Consider the following 23,132-nt stretch of genomic DNA (forward strand, 5'->3'; position numbering starts at 1 on the left):
CTCACCTTGTTGTGCTGTGCTCACTTGAACATGAAGGTGGCGCGGTGGTCCTTCGTGGGACAATTTTGTCATCAAACTTTGTCATCAAAGTCTAGCATTCTCTGGATTTATGGTGCTTTCAAATCAACTGGGAACTCTGAAAAACAAGGTTGAATCATGATGACATCAATGATATTCAGGTCATAGCTCTAGAAAGAGGCCTGAGTTCCCGACTTACAATTCGGAGTTGGATGAAAGTTCAAAAAGTATTTTCCCAGTCGGAGCTAGTTTTTTCCCCGAGTTCCCAGTTGTCTTGCACTCACTGAAGTCAGATTTCCCAGCTCCGCATTAACAGTTGTTTTGAGCATGGCAGAAATGATGCTGGATATATAGCAAGGCCAATGTTGAATGTTTATCATTTTAAGCTTGGAAAAGAGACCCATAAACCCAGAATTGGGACCACACACCCACTCCGCTGAATAGCAGGCTAGTGATTGCTTTGCAATGTTTGCAGCTTGCAGTTAGCCGCTGATTCCTTCCAAACTACACTTTTTTTTACATTGTTTTAAAACTGATATGTGACACGTATTACTGGCAAAATAAAAAAACATTTAGCAAAAAATGTGGGGCTCAAAACAAGTGGGGCTCTGTTTTGAATTAGAACATGTTAGGGGAAAGAAACATAGGATATTGACTTGTGGAAACTGAATGGGAGTTAACAAGGAGATTTGGTCTTTTAGAGGTTAATGACCAATTCAATTAATCACCGACCAAGCATTTTTGGGGATTTTATAAAAGTCATGAAACTGATTTTATGGTTCAACATTTCACATAATTTCATATGGAGAGATTATCCATTCACAAAGACCACCGTGTCCAATGGCTAATGCCTAGAGAGCCCTGTATTGAGAGAGTCCCCATGATCCTTCTCTTCTCGCTCTTTCCTCTGGTACTCTGGAATACATTATAATAAATCCCATTCTCAGTGGTACCACAATTTCCCTGACCCATGTAAGGCTGATGAAAATGGAAGATATGTGAAATGACCCAAGACATCCCTCAAAAACTGGGGGTTTCGTATTGATAATGTGCTTTGACTTTTGGATACATACAGCATAACATTGTGGAGCAAGAAATAGCTGAGTGATTATGTACTGTATCAACCAAATCCACTTGGTGTGGCTCATTTAAGTTATTTTATGATGGATTGTGGATCACTGGAGAAGCTACAACACTGAGTAACAACAAACTAAACACCTTTATACAGTAACATGTGGTTTGACAACTTGTATAACTACTGTATTGGCAGAGGACCAATGGTGGAAAAAGTACCCAACTGTCATACTTGAGTAAAGGTAAAGATACCTTAATAGAAAATGACTCAAGCAAAAGTCAGTCACCCAGTAAAATACTACTTGTCTAAAATGATTTGGTTTAAAATATACTTAAGTATCAAAAGTAAATGTAATTGCTAAAATATATTTAAGTATCAAAAGTAAAAGTATGAATCATTTCAAATTCCTTATATTAACCAAATCAGATGGCTCCATTTATTTTTATTTTTTTAATTTACCAAGAGCCAGGGGCACACTCCAACATTTAGACATAATTTACAAACGAAGCATGCAAGTTTAGTGAGTCCACCAGATCAGAGGCAATATGGATGACCAGGGATGTTCTGTTTATAAGTGTGTGAATTTGACTTAGATTTTTCTGTTCTGCTAAGCAAAATGTAACGAGCACTTTTGGATGTCAAGGAAAATGTATAGAGTAAAAAATACATTATTTCCTTTATGAATTTAGTGAAGTAAAAGTTGTCCAAAATATAAATAGTAAAGTACAGATACCCCAAAAAACGACTTAAGTGGTACTTTAAAGTATTTTTACTTAAGCACTTTACACCACTGCAGACGACCGTCTCACAACGGCGTCTCATTATGCCATTATGTATGGCATAATAATGGCATGACACATGCCATAGAGACTCCATAAGTTGTTCACTTTTGAGAGGATTGACAACAATAGACCTGTCAGTAGAAGAGCACTATTGATTTTTAAGGCTATGGACTCTTGCGAGAGCCAGGCTAGCGCTGCCTCTGATTTCTCTAAGCAGCTAGGTCACTCCGCTAGAGATGATGGGGGTGATGAACACGCCGCTAGACAAGGTTGGCGGAGGGAGAGAGAGAAGGCGCCGAGGGACGCGTAAAAGCCTAAATGAGGGAGGGAGGTGAAGAGTTGAGGCGAGATGTAGCATCGTAATATCTTTCTCCCTTGTTGGCTCCCTGCGAAGCCTGTAGACAGCTCACGCTGTTCGAGCACTTTGACTGTTGTTCTGAATTTCCCTCTCAAAGTGAACTCTAGTCGAGAGGGGAACGCAGGTACACCTACCTTGCCCCTTAGCTACACAAGTTGCCATGGCAGAAGTATTTCCAGGCTGCATATAGGAGTTGGTTCAACATTAGCAAGTTCGCCGACTACTCTTAGGAAAAAAAGGAGTTATCTAGAATCTGAAAACCCTTTTTTGGTTCCAGGTAGAACCCTTTTGGTTCAAAGTAGAACCCCTTTGGGTTCCATGAGGACCCTTTCCAAAGAATATCTACATGGAACCCAAAAGGGTTCTACATGGAACCAAAAAGGGTTCTACATGGAACCAAAAAGGGTTGTCCCTGGAACCAAAAAGGGTTATCCTATGGGGACAGCCAAAGAACCCTTTTGGAACCCTTTTTTTAGGAGTGTGTGGCTAGTTGATGCGTTTTAAGTGAGATAGCATAGGGCAAGAGTCCCATTGAAACTTTGATTAGCTAGGAGGGGTGAAAAGCCTCCCATCTCCCATGCCACGGTGAAATTGTACTCACAGTGTTCCTAGCCATCTCTGCAAAGGGCAAATGAAGAGATAGACTAAGAGAAAAACTAAAAGAGAACACATCAAGCCTCCATTTGGTCCATCGTTTTTTCTCTCCATTCTTCATTCCCCGGGGTTATTTGGAATAAAAGGCTGAGATCTTTGATGTGGTAAGAAGGGATACGGGCGGGTGGTGAAGTGGACATATTAACGAAGGGAAGGGACCTATGGGTCCAGACACTCAGGTTTAGGTTCCATTTATAGCAGGATGGACAGTGCCTGTGTCCCAAATGACCGCCTATTCCCCTATATAGTGCACTTCTTTTGATCAGAGCCTTATTGGGCAGCCCAAAATAGGGAATATGGTGCCATTTGGGATGCAGACAACGTATGAGGAGATGAGGTGAGTTAGCTTTGGCCGGGCGGAGGAGTGGAGGATTCAGTGGAGCTTGCAGTCTCATCCTCAGAGGTATAGGGATGTAAAAGCCGACCGACCTGACTGCAATGACTATGCTTTGACACACACACACAGGCGCCGATACGCATACACACACACACACACACGCTCCAGTGAACTCTCATTCACGTCACTGAACCATACCCAATGATTTGAAAAAAGCACATTTGTACATAACAGGTGATTTTGCAGAGGTGATGCAATTTACTGAAACATCTGACGGCTCTGTGAGAGAGCTGCATTTTTGGTAATCATAGATGGGTTGCTATAGTTTTTGTTTCAAATTCCCTGGAATCATCAGGACCTTTACAGTTTTTCTCAATTGCGTGAAAGCTTTGTTAAATCAATGCTGTCAAGACACGTAACTCTGTGGCCTTCTGCAAAACAGGAAATGCATTTTCAAAATGAAGTTGCCTTCTCAAAACGTAAATGCATTCGTCAAAACGATACTGTACCGTCCCAATTACTAATACATTCCGCAAAGGAACACGACTGCCTGCAAAAAGGTTAACGCAAACAGGCAAAACGTCAGTACAGAGACAAAGTGGAATCGCAGTTCAGTGGCCCAGACACGAGACGTATGTGGCAGGGTCTACAGACAATCACGGACTACAAAGGGAAAACTAGCCACGTCATGAACATTTACATTTACATTTAAGTAATTTAGTAGACGCTCTTATCCAGAGCGACTTACAAATTGGTGCATTCACCTTATGATATCCAGTGAAACAACACCGGCGTCTTGCTCCCAAACCAGCTAAACACCTTCGCCCGCTTTAAGAATAACACAGTGCCACTGATGCGGTCCGCTCCCAAGGACTGTGGGCTCTCGTTCTCCGTGTTAACCCTCACAAGGCTACCAGAACAGACGGCATCCCTAGCCACGTCCTCAGCATGCACAGACCAGCTGGCTGGAGTGTTTTTATGGACATATTCCATCTCTCCCTATCCCAGTCTGCTGTCCCCACTTGCTTCAAGATGTCTACCATTGTTCCTGTACCCAAGAAAGCAAAGATAACTGAAATAAATGACTATCGCCCCGTAGCACTCACTTCTGTCATTATGCTTTGAGAGGCTAGTTAAGGATCATATCACCTCCACCTTACCTGACACTTTAGACCAACTTCAATACCTAAATAAGACTGCTGTTCATTGACTATAGCTCAGCCTTCAACACCCTAGTACCCTCCAAACTCATCATTAAGCTCGGGTGGTGAAGGCAGGAAACAACACCTCCACTTCACTGATGCTCAACACAGTGGACCTACAAGGGTGCGGGCTCAGCCCCCTCCTGTACTCCCTGTTCACCCATGACTGAATGAGCTGATCATGGACTTCAGGAAACAGCAGAGGGAGTACGCCCTTATCCACATTGACGGGACCACAGTGGAGAAGGTGGAACGCATCAAGTTCCTCGGCGTACACATCACTGACAACCTGAAATGGTCCACCCACACAGACCGGCTACCACCCGGTTACTCAACCCTGCACCTTAGAGGCTGCTGCCCTATATGCATAGACATGGTGACTTTAATAATGGAACACTAGTCACTTTAATAATGTTTACATACTGGTTTATTCTACAGTATTTTAGTCAATGCCACTCCGACATTTCTTGTTCTAATATTTATGTATTTCTAAATTCCATTCCTTTACTTTTAGATTTTTGTGTAGTGTTGTGAATTGTTAGGTACTACTGCCCTGTTGGAGCTAGGAACATAACCATTTCGCTACACCCGCAATAATGTCTGCTAAATATGTGTATGTGACCAATAAAATATGATTTGAATTGATTTGATCTTGAGTCAAATCTGACAAAATAAAGTTATTCTATCATTTAAAAAATCCTAGTTATTAAATTGTTTTCTTTGAAGTCTCTAAATCATGATGATCAAAATTTGAAATACAACTATCAAAAGGTGCAGAATTATGCAAAATTACTCTTATGTACAGTACCAGTCAAAAGTTTGGACACACCTACTCATATTTGAGATTCTTGAAAGTAGCCACCCTTTGCCTTGATGACAGCTTTGCACACTCTTGGCATTCTCTCAACCAGCTTCATGAGTCAGTCATCTGGAATGCATTTCAATTAACAGGTGTGCCTTGTTAAAAGTTAATTTGTGGAATTTCTTTCCTTCTTTCCACTGTCATTCATTAATGTCATCACAATCCAAGTCCATGTATTCAAAACTGTACATAGGCTTGGACATTCCGACGGCAAGCAGAAACACACTCCCCAGTAGAAATAAGGAACGGTGAATACAGTGGAGGAACCACAACTGATATGAATGTATAGGCCGGGTCTAAAATATGCAATTGATGTACAAAGGCAAGAAAATGATCAGCCATTCTGCGAATGTATTTAAGCATTTGATCATTTGCTATAGTTATGTTTAACCACGGTTTCAAAAAAATACTGGTACGTGATGGAGATTTTTTTTATTGTGGACAGTAAACATCATAACATAACATGCATGGCATGTTAATCAAATTAGATTATATGGCATTTGTTGCAGAAATCTATGCATTTGGCATGCCGATTTGAATATACAAAGTATTTTATTGTGACGACAAACAATGTGACCCCAACTCCACTTCAGCAACAAGTGTCGAACCCTATCATTTAGGGCTAGAACACAGGCATTAGCAACACAAACACAGTGACTAGAATGGGATTCATGAGGTAATATACTGTAATATGATATAATATGATTTAACATGAGGTAATCTGTCTACTTCATCTTCAATTCAGGTGCGTCTGGTGGTGGAGTTGTTGTGGCCTCTCTTTCTGTTCTTCATCCTGGTCTGGGTGAGATCAACCACCCAACCCATTTACCAGGGCGAATGTAAGTAGAATGGTCCCAGTTTACGCAAACTGCAACTTATAAAGGCTTTATAATGCATGTATAAAGTATTTACAATTTAAATAGATGCTTCACAAATAAACTATAGGCTCACAAATCATATGCCAAATGTGACACTATATCAATTCCCCCAAAATGAAATCTATTGCACTACAATCATAGTGTTTCTAATCGTGAAATGCAGCGTGTCCCTTCCTTTCTCCAATTTCTGCTGTAACTTTGTCACCTGATAAAAGTAGCAATGTCACCGTGGCCCAGCAAATGTCATACCTAGGACTATAACACACTGTTCAGTATCACTCTTCCTACAAACTCTCATTAGTATAATGTACATTTTCGGACACCCCTACTCCCTCTGACATGAAGTATGAGTAGGAAGTAGGGACAATTGGTCATGTGGAGAATGGGTGTCCTAAAAAGTTCCCCTGACATGTCAAATCCAAGGGTAATGGCTAGATGGGCTTATGTCAAAGTGCAGCTTATGTCAAAGTGACATCAAAATATGCATGTTTGAGTTGCGTCTGGGATAATTTGTGCATTTTAGATGAGCCTAACTCTTCTCTTAACCTGTTACGTTAATTCTCCTAACCGGCTACGAAAAGTCACTTCTGACCATAGCTGTATACCTTCTAGTCAAAACTCTATTAAAGTGGCTGAGGGAGTACGCAAGATGGCCGCCGAGTCAGCTGACACTAACAAACAAGTCAGCTGACACAGAACATGAACACGCACACCAAGCAATTCCCTAATTGAAGCCATCATCTGAGGACACTGCAGAAAGCTGCAGAAAGATGGTGGAGGATGAGGACTGTTAGGTGCTCATGTATGGAAGAAAAAAAAAAAGTAAATAATTTTTTGGGTTCAAGGTCATTATCCAAATAAAGCCATGCCTTCCGCCGGGGTGCTGCCTTGGCTTCAAGGCATGATGTGTAACATAGACAACCCATGTGTAAACCATTCCACGCCAGGAGAAGCACCAGGACAAGTCAACAACTTCAACAATTCCATGTATGTAGAAGGGCAACCTTTTTCAAGCCATTTACCTACAGTGACAATTTCCAAATGTACTGTAAATGATCCTAGTTTGAGTTACATTATTTCACCTTGATAATGGCAGGTTTTGGTAGTCAGTTAGCCATTGATGTCCCTTCAGAAAGTGAGTTACATCACATTTGAAGTAGGCCTATTAGCTATCTTTCATTTAGCCATGCATTGTCTAAGACTTTCTAAATTCTTCCTCTGTCCAACCAGAATTGCTGGGATGTTGATCGAGTTACAGTCACTTCTGGCAAACAGATCCATCATAACCAAGATCCAGACGCTTTCTGATGATGTGGACCAGTGGGTTTTGATTCTACAGACATCTAACCATGAAAAAGGTACAGTATTTGAACCGTTTTCAAATTGTTCAAACTGTTTTTTTTAGAGCCCTAGAAAATCATGAGCATTGATGCATTGATGATCTACTTTAGCACACCAACCAAACTGATCCTGTACTCACTGTTCAATACACTGAGGACCATATTAATGAACTAAGTTCTAAGCCAAACCTTGAATATCTCATGAATAATAAAGCTTTTACAGCCACTGACTAATGGCTCAGCAGTAATTGGAACAGTATAATACTTTACCAGACTGACAATCACTTTGCCATAGATTTGACCACAGTCCTCTATCAACTAGAGTAGCCCATTCATGAGGGTGACAGTTTGGAGGATTTGTTATTCTCTGAGATCACTCGAAAAACAATGACAACTGATTATTTATGATCTAATTTGCCGTGTGGAGTGGCAGATCGTTTATCTTCATAAGTTGCTACTTTGCATTAGGCTCATTTAGCCTGATGATATTCAGATTTTCACAAGGCACCTAATTTGCAAATAGGCAAAAGTGGGCCCAGCCATTGTTTGAGGCTCACACAAACATCGCACCCAAAACCGTATTTGCATTTTGGGGTCACAGGCTTGTAATATACAAGATTAAATCCATCAGAGATCTAAGGCACGGCTTAATTAATGGGATACGCTGTCTGAGGCGACATGGCGAAAGGTCATATAGCACAAGGGAGAGGCAGAGGGATATCAAAGGGATATAAATGGCAAAGGTGATTGTGTTGTGCTTCTCATCGGAGATGTTTAAAAGTGTAGGGGTGGGGACTCCAATCTCACCCGGTAACCAAGTTCAGACAGAGCCCAGAGCATGTTTTTGTTTCGACCTGTACAAGCGTCATGTTGTCCTACCTTATTGATGGTGTTGAAAATGATCATGACAGAGGTAGTAGTTGTTTTAGTAAGAGTATAATGACAGGATAAGTATCTCTACCTTGAATTCCTATAAGCATGAATTAAACGTCATAGGTACATACTATCATTTATGTTCTACCATATTACAATGCCATGTATGTGGCTTAAGTCAAAATGTTCTCTGCATATTCTACAATATTGTATTCATGAGTTTGTTTCAAGAGCAGATTTCTTGAGAATACTCAACGAACCATGTAGCCTAAGAGATAAACATTGTGGAGTGAAGTGGTAATGGGCTGTCTTTGGCTTGTGATCTGCACCCAGACATTCTCACCAGTCTAAGCGGGGAGGATTACATTAAACAGTCGATTGGTTTTGATGTTGTCATTTCGACCAAGACTATCAGTGGGCATCTAATCAGTACAAAATGACTGCTTAACTGACTGATGCATGTTTAGCAACGATGTGCCAGCTCCCACTAAAACAATTCCACTGTCGACCCTCCCTCGCTCTTATCCACATTTTATTGCAACATTCACCTGTGGAATACAATACAATTTCAACTCTGATTACGACCAAATGCCTCCCAAAGTGATGTTAAACAAAAAAAGCATGGCAAAGCAGTTTGGGGAATGCTACACTTAAATATATCAGTTGGATGCTGTCAATATCAAATGAGTAAGGAACATCACATTTTCCAAACCCATCTTTGATGTTCGCCACGTCTATGGAGCATACTGTTTTACATGCCGTCTATCAAAACAAACTGAAACAGCTCCCTCAAAAATAGTTTTCATCCCAGATCCATTCTAATTCTGACCGAGTGGAAGCACATTACTTGTTCTCGCTCTTCATGTTTAAGGTCAGCCCATTCCTCTGAGAAGTATCCTGAATGACAATGAAATGTTCACCACATATCTGAGGGAAAACCTGTCCATGCCATCGATGGTAGCCGACAGTCTGATTACCTCAAATATTCGCCTGAATGAGGTGAGTCAGCATAATTACCACACAATATTTTTTTCACAGCATAGTACTGCAGAGTGGTCTGGAAACAAGATGTAATGTTTTGGGTGACCTGAACAAATTCACATAGAAATATGCATTATAGATCTGTCATTCTCATTGAAAGCAAGTCTAAGAAATCGTATATATGTTCTATGTGCACTATTTTAATGCTTCCTGTTCTTAAGGTTGTTTTTGTGTCTTTTGCTTTCGGTTTTGTACAAGGAAAAGATATTTCACAACTGTTTAGATGGTATAGATGGTATAATAAACTGAAATTAGGTGAACTATTAGAATTTTAGCAACCAGGAAATGGCGGAGGGATTTCTGCATAGTGCATCTTTAACAAACACAATGCAAATCTTCAATCCAAAATGAATCTTCTGCTCTTCTGTCAACCCCCTCTCTCACATAAGACACAACCTTCTGGCTTCAGGTCTACCTCTCCAACCTCTAGGCTACCTACCTACCCATATGATTGAAAATAATGCATTGCAAGGACATCATTTCTTGACTGTTCTAATCGATTCAGGAGAGACTTACTGTATGACTTTGCAGAGAATTTATTGTCAAAGTCAATGTTTCTCAATCTACTCTTAGGGGTACACATCTTTGTTATAGCCCAGCATTAACACACTTTGTTCAACTAATCAACCAATCCCCAAGCGCTGAGCTAAACCACAAATGTCACACATTGGGGGTACCCCAGGAATTGATTGAAAAACACTGCTCTACCTGACACGTTTGTGTTCGGGTGAAATGCAGCTGTTGTAGCGATAAGCGTGATCTGTGAGTGGCCCCTTCAGATGTTCCACATCGATACCTTGCCATGTTCCAACTGATGTCAGAGGAGTAGGAAAAATATCATTATTTGTGCTAGGCTATACGCTCCTCACTGACAAGGGTGCTTGGTGTGTGTGCTTGTGTGTGTAAAGTATACAAATCAAACTCCAGGTAGAAAACGGAATCAGATAGGTTTCTATTTTACTTCTACCACTTCTGACGCTCATCCTATCCTTTCACCAGATGATGGGCATTTCAAGGCAAGACGATCTGAGGATCACCCTTTGCAATGGAACAGCTCTTGATAGATATGTGGAATTCAGCAGCGCCTCTGACAAGGAGGCCTTTCAGAAAGTCAGCTGCTCCCTCACAGCACAGCAGTTGAGACAAACCGGAGAAGTTTTCCTACAAAACCTGGATACAAGGAAGATGCTCACCAATGTAAGTCAAATCGAATTAGGTCTACCACTCAATTATGGAAATGTCACTTGATTGTACTGTTTACTTCATTGTGACATAAAGATGTAATTATGTATTTTACTTGCTTCTTAATTTAACTTTTCTCTCTGTGGCTCTTAGTTGTTTGAAATCTATGTTAGCTACTGCCAAATAGCTCCTTTTTTTTATGTCATCCAACAAATGTAAACGCCTAGAGCTTTCTAAACGGTATTGGCGATTAGTACTGTATGGTCAGATGACATGAACACCAGTGGTGGGTTTGGCATCGAAAAGAGGAATCAAATGCAGAAAAGATCCCCATACCTAATGTAAAATATGGCGGTGGATCTTTAATGTTATTTGGTTATTTTGCTTCCGCTGGTCCTGGGGCCAGTATTTTGCCCAGTACCAGGACATTTTAACCTAAATCCTGGTCGGCTCTGCCAGGAGGCTAAAACTTGGCCGCAAGTGGATATTATAGCAAGACAATAACCCCAAGCACATCAAAATCCACAAAGAACAACATTTGGAATGGCCATATCGGTCTCTGGACTTGAACCTAATGGTTTTCAATGGAAGAGGGCATCCAATAAGAGCAGACGAAAGATATCAAGGATCTGGAAAGATTATGTATGGAGGAACGGTCTAAGAATGGTCTAAGATCCCAACGTGTTCTTCAATCTCATAAAACATTTTACAAAAAATGCTTAGTGCCTTTATCCTCGTAAGGTGAGATATTAACAGGTATTGAAAAGAGTGTTGCCAATAATTTTGACCCCTATCTTTTTGAGAGAAAATATATTACTTGTTTAACAAAATCTATTTGGTTTTAATTGTATTCATTTAAAATAATATAATAGTAAAAGAAATAATGTGCATACTTTATAACTCAGTATGTGTATTATTTATTTCACTCTTTTGATGGACCTGACTGCTACTATACATCTATAGATTTTGCCATGAGTGTGTGGAGTTGGCAACCATTTGGGTTTATATTCTAGATTATACTCTCCAGAGTACTTTCCTTACTGAATCTTGTGTCTTGTATCTCATTGACACCAATGCATGAGTTCACTTTTTCAATCTTGCACCAAACAGAGCGCCCTGAGGTCAAAACTGTCAAAGCCACTCACCATTTTAACCTGCTTTGTTTATTGCACCTTTGAAATATGTTAGTGTCTGAAGAATATTAGCTAATGAGCCAGCCAGCTAACATTAGCTAGCTAACAGTACGCTTTAACTTGGAGTCTTTTGTTTAGACATGTAGCTAGCTAAACAATGAACCATAATTCCAATCCATAGAGTACTAGCAATACAAACAGATTGTCATAGCTAGCTAAAGCTAGCCAACTAGGTTCAATGTTAGTTAACTAGCTAACATTAGGCTATAACTAGCAATGCAAATTACTTTCTGAGATATTACTACACAGATCATAGACGTAATGTTCTAGCGAGCCAGCCAGCTAATGTTAGCTAGCTATCTAACATTACGCTTTAACTTGAGATGAAAATGACTTTCTGACAAAATTAGAAACTTATATATTATGTTGGCATGATGATATAATGGTCTGGGTGACTGTGGGGACAAAGTATGTTTGATTAAAACCCAAGGTGAGAGATATTTTTCCTAAGCCTGAGAAGCTGAGCTTTGCGCTTCATTAAAGATGCTTTATGGATGTTCAGTCACTTAACGCAAGAAACCACACAATCCTTAGTTTTTGGCTAACAATATGCTTTTGTTCATGGTCGTGGGGAGTTATATACCTTTTAGTCAAATTAGGTAATCTCTGGCCAATATCTGTCCATTTAGGGGACCCCTTTTGGCTCAAGAGCACCAGAGGCAAAATGTCTGTACAACCTCTTTAATTGAAGTTTGTTCTCCATGCTCCTCCTCTCTTGGTCTCCACTAACCATTGTAAAGTAGAAACAATTAGATTTATTTAGCATTGATATTTGCTGGATATCATTGAAACCTTACTTCCTGTAGAGGCGACAAAAGAGTGCACTTCCCTTCCCAGTTTATCTTTGAGAGAAAATGTATGGGACAGCAAAAGCAATGAATAAGTGATGAGGCAAGAAGTTCATGGAGGGGAAAAAAAAGCCATTTGAACAACTTAAGCTTGGAGGCATTTTCAGTCATCGAAGAAAATGCCAGACAAGATATGGCAACAAAAAAGTCATCTGGCCCCCCTGAGCAAAATGGAGGCTGAAAAAAATACCCTTTCACACACTGAGAGCTTGGGGTTGAAGAAAAGTGGTGATAAAAAATACATAAAGAAAGGGACTTTAGAAATAAAAAAATTTAGTCTGGGTTTATCAAGACAGCATTGAGTGGTAGTGGGTGATTTAGTTGTGTTGAGACTTAATAGATATTTTTAAGGGAACGCAGAGCACAATATAGTGAGGTTATAGGGAGCATTGTACAGAAAGTAACTGGTGCTATCTTGTCTTACAAGAGTCCAGGTGCACATTACAGTAGCTTAGAAATATTACTTTTGCAACGTGGATATTTTCGGGAAAACAATGTGGTTGGTAGTATGTTATAAACATAGAAGAATTTAATTGAATACAAGTAATTTATCCCCAGAGGGGAAATTGGATTTGTCACCAGCATTGGGCACATAGCTACAGGGACAATACAGACACACAGGAATACATAAGAACACAAAGTCCTGATAATACTGATGGCTGGTGGAAGCAGTGCAATACACAGTGCATTCGGAAAGTATTCAGACCCCTTGACTTGTTACATATTTTGTTACGTTAAAACCTTATTCTAAAATTGATTAAATTGTTTATTTTCCTCATCAATCTACACATAATATCCCATCAAGACAAAGCAACAATTTTGCGATTACGGCCTCAAGTCTTCCTGGGTGTGAAGACTCTCCATGATGATGGTGCCAGCATCATGCTGTTGGGATGTTTTACAATGGCAGGGACTTGGAGACTAGTCAGTATCGAGGGAAAGATGAATGGAGCAAAGTACAGAAAGACCCTTGATAAAAACCTGCTCCAGAGTGTTCAGACTGAGGCGAAGGTTCACCTTCCAATAGGACAACAACCCTAAGCACACAGCCAAGACAACACAGGAGTGGCTTCGGGACAAGTTTCCGAATGTCCTTGAGTGGCCCAGCCAGAGCCCAGACTTGAACCCAATTGATCTCTGGAGAGACCTGAAAATAGCTGTGCAGTGACGCTCCCCATCCAACCTGACAGAGCTTGAGAGGATCTGCAGAGAAGAATGGGAGAAACTCCCCAAATACAGGTGTGCCAAGCTTGTAGCGTCATACCCAAGAAGACTCAATGCTGTAATCACTGCCAAAGGTGCTTCAACAAAGTACTGAGTAAAGGGTCTGAATACTTATGTAAATGTGATATTTCAGTTTATTTTCTGTCATAAATTTACACAGATTTCTAAAAACCAGTTTTTGCTTTTTCATTATGTGGTACTATGTGTAGATTGATGAGGATTTGTTTTATTTAATCCATTTTAGAATAAGGCTGTCACTTATCAAAATGTGTAAAACGTCAAGGTGTCTAAATACTTTCCGAATGCACCGTATGACGTCAATAGCATCAACAGAATCAACTACACATTCTGAAACATCTTAAGATATAGCCCCCATCACATGGTAAATGTATTGTAGTAACCAGTCATACTGTGTTGTGAAAGTACAGTAAATTACAGAGCTATTACTTAAGGTCAAAGTAACATTCGTTTTTGTCCCCGACTCATTTTCAGTGACAAAGTAGGGTGCTTGGATGTTATGAACTCTGAAACAACAAAAATCTGAGGAGGTTCTTTTGGGGGCATTCCTTCTGAAGTTACAGTATCCATTACAGCTCCCATTACATCTAGTAAGGTCACTGTCTTGGTAACCTTTGTGGTTTCTGAGTCCACAATGAAATGAATGTTCTATTTTTGTAACACCATTCCATGCTCTAGCCTCCTTTGGAAACACAGCTGAGAAATGACAGATCATGCGGAGAAAAAAAGAGCGAAACATCATAGAGTTTACCGAATGGCTCTGAGAGATTGCCTTGTGCCACGGGTCTACTTATCAAGCCATTAATACGATACAGCCCAAGACCTCACTTTCTGCCCATTGACTACTTAGCTGTGATTTCAAGCTGTTTCATCCCAAATTTCCTAAGTGAGATGCCCATGCTTTTCCAATCAGTACGTCTCGGCTTCCTTGTGTATTGCTGCCGACGGTAAAATTGAACCAAAATGAATGTACTGAGAACTCAATAAGGGCTGCCGGATAAACGGGGATTCGAGTGACACCTCCTTGAATTTGTAAATGCTCTGTGGCTTTATACTTTTCATAAATACAACTGGGGGGATTTAGGATTCATTTTCTCTCTTTAGCAGTCTCTCTCTATGGATTTGAGCTATATTGTTTTTCTCAGTGAAGGTCAATGGGGACTCATGTTAGCATACTCCTGACACATGGAAAGGATAGTGTTTCAAAGGAAACGTGCAGCGGCTGGGCTGCCTTGGGCCGTTGTGTTCTAAACATCAGATATGTGGTATGGCTCTGAATCATATTCCTGCCATTTTATAAAAATACATCCACAATAAACATTGTTGGGGAAGATATTGGTTTTAACATTGCTTAGACTAAACCACAGGCCTCATGCACCCAATGCTTTTGAAGGAGGGCACTGTTGGAAAAAATGCTGTGTCTAGGCTGTTTTTCCATTGTTACAGTAACTGCACTTTATATAGTGCTGTATATCCTCAAGCAACCATTACTTTAAACTGAATGACATGCACCTGAAAAAGGAAATGCAGAACTACTCTCTGTCGGCCAGTTTTGTTGCAAACACCTGAGGTTTTTGAGGTAACATCTGAGGTGTTCGCTTGAAGGGGGAAGTACAGTATTTTACAACATAATCTTAGAAGGTTTCTCACCGCGAAAGTAGTCTATGGGCTAGAATAAACTGTATCCACGGTTTGGTTTTCTTTAAATAGCCACAACGAACATGAGCGAACTTTAACCAACGATAGCTCAAAATCAACGGGAGTGATAAGGGCAACACTGCAATTCAGATTGAGGAACCATCTAACATTAAGTTGTAAAATACATAATTTAACCTTTAAAACACTGAGCCTGTTACAAACAAATGCACATTATATATTGAATATAAATCAACAATGTTTGCTGAATCAACTTCTTATTCCCTCATTTAGCTACCTTCAGCTTTGGATTTGACTCCGTCCGAGACCTTTGGATTAGTGAGAAAAACTACAGAGGATGCCTTACCCGTGCTTGATGAGGTTGGTGTGGTAGTTATTTACCATCTGACAGGACAGTGGGCCTACATGGAAATCCAATAACATTCAGTATTAGTTTCTGTTGAGAACACCTGTGTCGCCCAGTGACCTGGGCTTGTATGACTCATTGTAATCAATAATGGCAATTTGAAGACAAGTCTATTGAGAAATTGCATGATATTGGGTTGTATCATATCAATTTGTTGTCTTGAAGTCAATAAGTGAAGTACTATACCGTCATGTTCTGAAATGTAGTTGTGCATCTTCCTTCAATGACACCCCCACCAATACAGATGAACAAGTTGCAGAACTCAATGTTGTTAAAGGCCGCTGATATGCTGGATTTCAGAGCAGACACATTTGGCAGTCTGAACATCCTACTTTGTGGTAATGCACCAAACTCCAACTCCACAAAGACCACCATGAATTTCCCTGCTTTTGGAGCGATGAGGAATGACACAGAAAACAACGTCAGGAGCAGCAATTCCAGTAAGTATTGTTAATAGTGCACTCTGCCTTGACCTATCAAAATACTAACTTCAATTGTTGAAGCTTTTATTGTCATATTTACCACTGTATCAGTCCAAAATTGCATTTTAAACAAATATGTGAATGGTTCAATTCGAGCCCCCTGAAGCTTAGACTTTTGTTGCATTTAGGGGAGCTCATATCTCAACCGTAATTCACACTGAATACAATATTTGTACCAGGGTGAACAGAAAATTCCCTCAATGTTCTTACTTTTTTTGTGTAATTAGTTTGAGTTCACACAACAATAACAAATATTAATTTCTACAAAAATAAAATTACATTGACAGAACAGAACAGACATAACACAGGGGCGATTCCAAACACACAATGTTTTTTTAACTCCTTTTTCTCCCCAATTTTGTGATATTCAATTGGTAGTTAGATTCTTGTCCCATCACTGCAACTCCCGTACGGACTCGGGAGAGGCGAAGGTCGAGAGCCACGCATCCTCCGAAACACGACCCTGTCAAGCCGTACTGCTTCTTGACACACTGCTCGCTTAGCCCGGAAGCCAGTTGAACCAATGTGTCGGAGGAAACGCTGTACAACTAGCGACAAGAGTCAGCGAGCATGCACCCGGCCCGCCACAAGGAGTCGCTAGAGCGTGATGGGACAAGGGATTGCCAGCCGACCAAACCCTCCCCTAACAACGCTGGGCCAATTGTGTGCCGCCTCATGGGTCTCCCTGTCACGGGCCGGCTACGACACAGCCTGGGATCGAACCTGGGTCTGTAGTGACGCCTCTAGCACTGCGATACAGTGCCTTAGACCGCTGCGCCATTGTGTGGGAGGCCCACACAATGTTATACATGGAGTACCCATCACTGTGGGGTAGGAAGAGAGACTGTGGAGAAAAACCCCCTGCGCGAGCATTAAAACCAGGCCCTAAATAGAAGCATTCCAAAACATCAGGGACTAGTCTGCTGACAGCATCTAGTAATGCATGATCTTTTCCCCACCTCAAAGAATAAACACTAAGCCAATTTGAGAATAACAAAACAATACGATTCTTCTACCTTGGCCTTGATAAAAAAAATACTGTGGAGTTATACTGTACATGCAGCTCCAGCCCATGAAAAATCACAGAAGTAAAATACAATTGAATGTACAAGTTTGGCCAAGCCTCCCACCCATCTCCCACCAACAGTCAGTAGCAAACTTCTCAAATAGTAGAGATAGTCAAAAAGAAACAAAAAAGGGGAAGAAAAGAGAGGCAAGTCAGCCAAGCAATTGGTCTCTTAGGGCGGAGGATATCCCTGCCCATGCCTGCACTGTGGACGGCATCGCCCTATTGTTTTGCTGTTGTGCATTCCAAATGCACAATACTCTGGAAAACATGTAGTCAATTTCCAGAGCCAGCCCCGAATTACACCGTAACTGCACAATAGTTTTCTTTGCTGCTGTAAATCCAGCTAGTAGAATTCTATGTGGAATAAGTGTGAAAGATAAAGATGATTCATCATTCAGCAGGCAAGGAAGGATCTGAGATAAGGCTTGCCATCATCAATCTTGACAGCACTGAGCATGTGTCACTCCAAAATGTGTGTGTAACCGGACAATCCCGGAACAGTACCTACAACATTGATTGTACAGTGTGTGCAGTTTGGAATTATAATTTTCATCAGAAAACGTTTATATGGAGTTGCATATTTTCTGTGAATCAATTTGAAGTGAATGAGCTGGCTAAGATTCTTAGATCCCTCGCTCAGATTTGACCATATCCTATCCCATCCTATCCAACTCTGTCTCCCATACCACCTCCATGGGTAATATCTAATAAGTCTTCCCTGTAAGTGTGTCATACATCTCTGCTACTAGCCCTCTAAAACTGCTATCTGGACCTATCCAGCCTGCCATTGGGTGGCAAGGGCAAATTCCAGGGTACACCATAAGCCTTCATAGCTGACCTTAACTGCAGATGCAGATAGTATGAGGATCCTGGCAGGGAATAGTCTTCTTTAATATCCTGAAATCTGTGCAAGCCAATCTCAATATAAATACATCTGTTTCTACATCTGCATTGCTTGCTGTTTGGGGTTTTAGGCTGGGTTTCTGTATAAGCTTTTTGTGACATCTGCTGACACAACAAGGGCTTTATAAATACTCTTGATTTGAAATAAATGTGATCCTTCAAAACATAAACACCCTTTGAAGACCAAGAGGCCTGTGTGAAAGGATGTCCACCTGTCAATTATTTGAAATTGTTCCATATTGGAGATGACCTGATGACCTATTCACTTTTTCACCCTATATTCAAGGAGTTCAGAACTGTGCTACCAAACCTAAAACGAAGATGTTTTCTACATACCCCAGCAAATACAAACTGTTTTAGTCGATACCGTTTAACCAGATCAGATTCAATAGCTCTCCAAGGTACAAGTGATTGACGGTCCATTCACACTTGTAATGCTCTTATTTGAAAAGCCCAATGATATAAATTGAGAACCTCCTGTGCATTTAGCATGCTGCAAAGTAGGGAGTTTGATCCTAGCCCGTTTTCCACTTCATATAAAGTTAGAGATAAACGTTGGAGGTGGCGATAAAGGGATCATAAAGAATAAAAAGTTAACCTGGGGCAAGATATTCATTTTCACTGGGGTAACTCTGCCCTGTAACAATAGTTAGATTAGACCACCTCTGCAAATCCTTGTTAATGTTTTGCAACAGGCCATAGAAGTTGTCTCTAACAATTTTCTGCAAAGCAGGATGTATTTTAACCTCCAAATAAGTAAAGCTGGTGCTTATTGGTTCAAAAAAGGGTAAAAGAGCATAGCTGCTTTATTTAGAGGAACACAGATTTGGTCCAGTTTATCTTGTATCCAGCCAGCTCTTTAAAATTATCAAACAACTCCAGTACATGAGAGAGAGAGGACCCAACATTGGAGAGGAACAGAACGATGTCATCTGCATGACATGAGATAAAGTTTGTAGACCCATGAATTGCAATAGGAGATATAGTCATACTTTCTCTGACAGCCAGTGCAAAGGACTCTAGCAAAAAGCAGTGGGGACATAGGACAATCTTGTTTAGATCTGCGTTGTAATGGAAATGGAGACGATTGACAGGTACCAGTTGTCACTGAAGCAGTGGGGCTGTTATATCATGTTTTTATCATAGAGATGAAATTATGATTGAACTCAAACTGCTCCAAAACCATCCCTACATTTCCCCATTCTAACCGGTTGAATGCCTTTTCAACATCAAGTGACATAACAGAGTAGTCGTGACTAAAATTGATCAGCAATGTAAATAACATGCAGTACCTGCGTACATTATCTGCAGCCAATCTCCCTTTTAACAAAGCCAGTTTGGTCATGGTGTATTAACTTACACACCAAGAGATCAATACACGTGGCCAATACTTTTGCATTTAACTTTGCATCCCCACAAATCAGGTAGACTGGTCGGTAACAAGAACATTCAAGCGGGTCTTTTCCCTTCTTCAGTAACAGAGTAATTCATGCAATGTTCTGGTCCCTATGGAGTGACCCAGTCTCAATAGCATAATTAATGGAGTCCAAAATCTGGGGATCAACTTTATCCCATAGAACCAGATATAGTTCCATCAAGCAAGGGAGATTTTCCTTTTTGTAGAGCCCTGACCGCATCCCCAGCTCTTCTAAGGTTACGGGTTGTTCCAACAGCTCTGTCTAATAAATACCATTTAGTTAAAGCCAAATTCTGCATAAATAACTTGTTCCTTTGCATATCAAGTGTAGCTTCTGATGAGTAAAGGGCACTATAACAAATATTTAAAAATGTAATTTATTTCTTCAGGATCTGTGACTACTTGCCCATCACTTAAGCATATAGCATTAATTGATGTCTTAGACTCATTCTGCTTCTGCCACAGAGCAAGCAATCTACTAGGTCTTTCCCCATGAAAATATTTCTGTTTAGTTCAGTGCATAAAAAATGCAGCTTTGCGCAATGAGAGTGCATTGAATTCCCCTCTCAGTGCTAAGAGTTTATTTGACCTCTCCTCTGAGAATGCATCCATCTGCTCCCTCTCCAATGAGTCAACTTCAGCCTCAATCTCTGTGTAGCGCTTATTTCTGGCAGAGTTTAATGTAGAGGAAAACACTATACAATTGCCTCTGATAAAACATTTAGCTGCTTCCCATAATGTTTGAGGACTCTCACACTGCTCCCTATTGATTACCAACAATTCTTCCAGCTGTTGATTGATCTACATTGTCAATCCTGGGTTCAACAACAAAGAATCATTGAAACACCATCTACGAGCTCGAGGAAACTTATTAAAATGGGTTATTGTGCACATCACAGGAGAGTGATCAGATATCAAAATGGGCAACATCTCCAATGTTGATATATTTTCGATTAGTGAAGGTGTGACAAAGATAATATTCTAGAATTGACTATATGTAGAGCAGAGTCTGCCATATATCTATTAAATTCAGTTCTGCAATAAATGTTCTCAGCTCAAGGGAAGACGCAGGAAGAGAATCCTGACTACTTGAGGATTTATCTGACGCTGGATTAATCATTGCATTAAAATCTCCCCCCACAATGAGATGACCATAATGGAACCGTCGCAAAGAGACGCTGAGATCTGGAGTTTTCTATCAACCAAGACCAACAATAAAGACAGCATTTACCTTGAAAGCACACGGTACATGCAGTGACATTAAAGACAACAGAGGATACATATTTCCATCTAATAGCTATGTTAATTATCCAATCGGAGACAGGGTTGTAATCATCCATACCTGTCATCGCAGTCTTCCTGCTGGACTATTGTTGTGTTTCTTGGTAGTTTCGCTAGCTAGCTAGCCAGCCAGCCAACTACTCCCCCTACTACTAACAGTAACAGACAAGTTGCTTGCCTTTATCTACAAAAAAAGTATTCTTTCAGTTCGGAAGAAACGGTTCAGTAAAGTCCTCACAACAAAACAACTGGCCACGCCAGTTAATTCGTAAACTCAGTTCTGTGAAGCACAGAGCTGTAGCTAAGGTTAGTTTATGTCTACTAAAAATAGCCAAACAATTCAAGGACCTAGCTAGCTAGCAAGCTAGTCAGCCGCAACACAGTGGCTACCGCTCTATCCCAGGGTGAAGAGATGTCCATCTCCTGTGCGACTTTGTCTTCTCCGCAATCCAAGCCTGAATTGTCACTGCGGCCTGGGTTCGAAGTCCCATTTGCCTCGAATGTTGATCAGAGGAAATCCTCTGCCTCCCTGAGTGAGTTGAAGATAATCCTGTTGCCTCCATGCATTAGTTTAAGGAGTGCAAGATACTGCAGACATGTCTGTAGACCAAGCGCCGTCATCTTTTTTACCGGGGTGAATGCAGTTCTCTTATTTGTGGTCTCTGCACTGTAATCCAGAAAGAACTGCAGATGTTGGTGTTTGTGCATAATGGGGAAAACAGCCCTTGCCTCTTGCAGGATAGCCTGGCGGTCAGTGTAATCCAGCAGATTAAAGATCAGGGTTAGGGACCGCTCAGACCCGATGCCTTTGCCGAATACACAGTGCGCCCTCTCGATGTAGATGTCCTGGCCTACCAATGAAGTGCTCCAAATTGACAGATTTCCTTTTAGGAACCAACGGAGTCCGACCCTTCCTCTGAGTTGTCAAGTCCCACCAATTTCAAATTTGACATACGATTTCTGCCCTCGTTTTTCTTTCGTTTGTTCTCATGCACCTTGGAGTGAAGCTGGTCGTATTTCCCCTCGGTCTGTTTAAGAGACTTGCTCAAGCCTTCCACGGCCAAGGCATTAACTGAATTGGCTTTAGTCACCAGGACATGCAATCAATCACTCAATCAATCAAATGTATTTATAAAGCCCTTCTTACATCAGCTGATGTCACGTAGTGCTGTACAGAAACCCAGCCTAAAGCCCCAAACAGCAAGCAATGCAGGTGTAGAAGCACGGTGGATAGGAAAAACTTCCTAGAAAGGCCAGAACCTAGGAAGAAACCTAGAGAGGAACCAGGCTATGAGGGGTGGCCAGTCCTCTTCTGGCTGTGCCGGGTGGAGATTATAACAGAACATGGCCAAGACATTCAAATGTTCATAGATGACCAGCAGGGTCAAATAATAATAATCACAGTGGTTGTAGAGGGTGCAACCGGTCAGCACCTCAGGAGTAAATGTCAGTTGGCTTTTCATAGCCGATCATTCAGAGTATCTCTACCGCTCCTGCTGTCTCAAGAGAGTTGAAAACAACAGGTCTGGGACAGATAGCACGTCCGGTGAACAAGTCAGGGTTCCATAGCCGCAGGCAGAACAGCTGAAACTGGAGCAGAAGCACGACCAGGTGGACTGGGGACAGCAAGGAGTCATCAGGCCAGGTAGTCCTGAGGCATGGTCCTAGGGCTCATGTCCTCTGAGAGGAAAGAAAGAGAGAAAAAGTGAGAGAGAATTAGCATACTTAAATTCACACAGGACACCGGATAAGACAGGAGAAATACTCCAGATATAACAGACTGACCCTAGCCACCAACACACAAACTATTGCAGCATAAATACTGGAGGCTGAGACAGGAGGGGTCGGGAGACACTGTGGCCCCGTCCGATGCAATCTTTGGTGTCAGAATGTTGTCCACAGCCTTTTCCACGGTTGAGGTAATAATAACATCCATCCAGGCTGCGATGTTGTTCCACCATAGCCTGTCTAGAGGCCTGCAAAATGGCGTCGTGGAGCTCTTTACAGAGGGCCTCAGTTTCCCTAAATGTCTT

General features: G+C 41.1%; 1 protein-coding gene across 2 annotated transcripts in view; it reads left to right on the plus strand.

The window, feature by feature from the left end:
* LOC115194265 (ATP-binding cassette sub-family A member 1) overlaps positions 1-23,132 on the plus strand; it is a 220,755-nt gene that overhangs the window by 16,953 nt on the left and 180,670 nt on the right. For both annotated transcript variants that reach the window (XM_029753857.1, XM_029753858.1), the window contains exons 3-9: positions 6,034-6,127; positions 7,012-7,153; positions 7,397-7,524; positions 9,251-9,378; positions 10,420-10,617; positions 15,815-15,901; positions 16,192-16,387. In XM_029753857.1, coding sequence (XP_029609717.1) covers positions 6,034-6,127; positions 7,012-7,153; positions 7,397-7,524; positions 9,251-9,378; positions 10,420-10,617; positions 15,815-15,901; positions 16,192-16,387 — 973 coding nt within the window. The remainder of the gene's footprint in view (positions 1-6,033; positions 6,128-7,011; positions 7,154-7,396; positions 7,525-9,250; positions 9,379-10,419; positions 10,618-15,814; positions 15,902-16,191; positions 16,388-23,132) is intronic.

The sequence above is a fragment of the Salmo trutta genome, chromosome 5, assembly GCF_901001165.1.
Source record: "Salmo trutta chromosome 5, fSalTru1.1, whole genome shotgun sequence".
NCBI lineage: Eukaryota > Metazoa > Chordata > Actinopteri > Salmoniformes > Salmonidae > Salmo > Salmo trutta.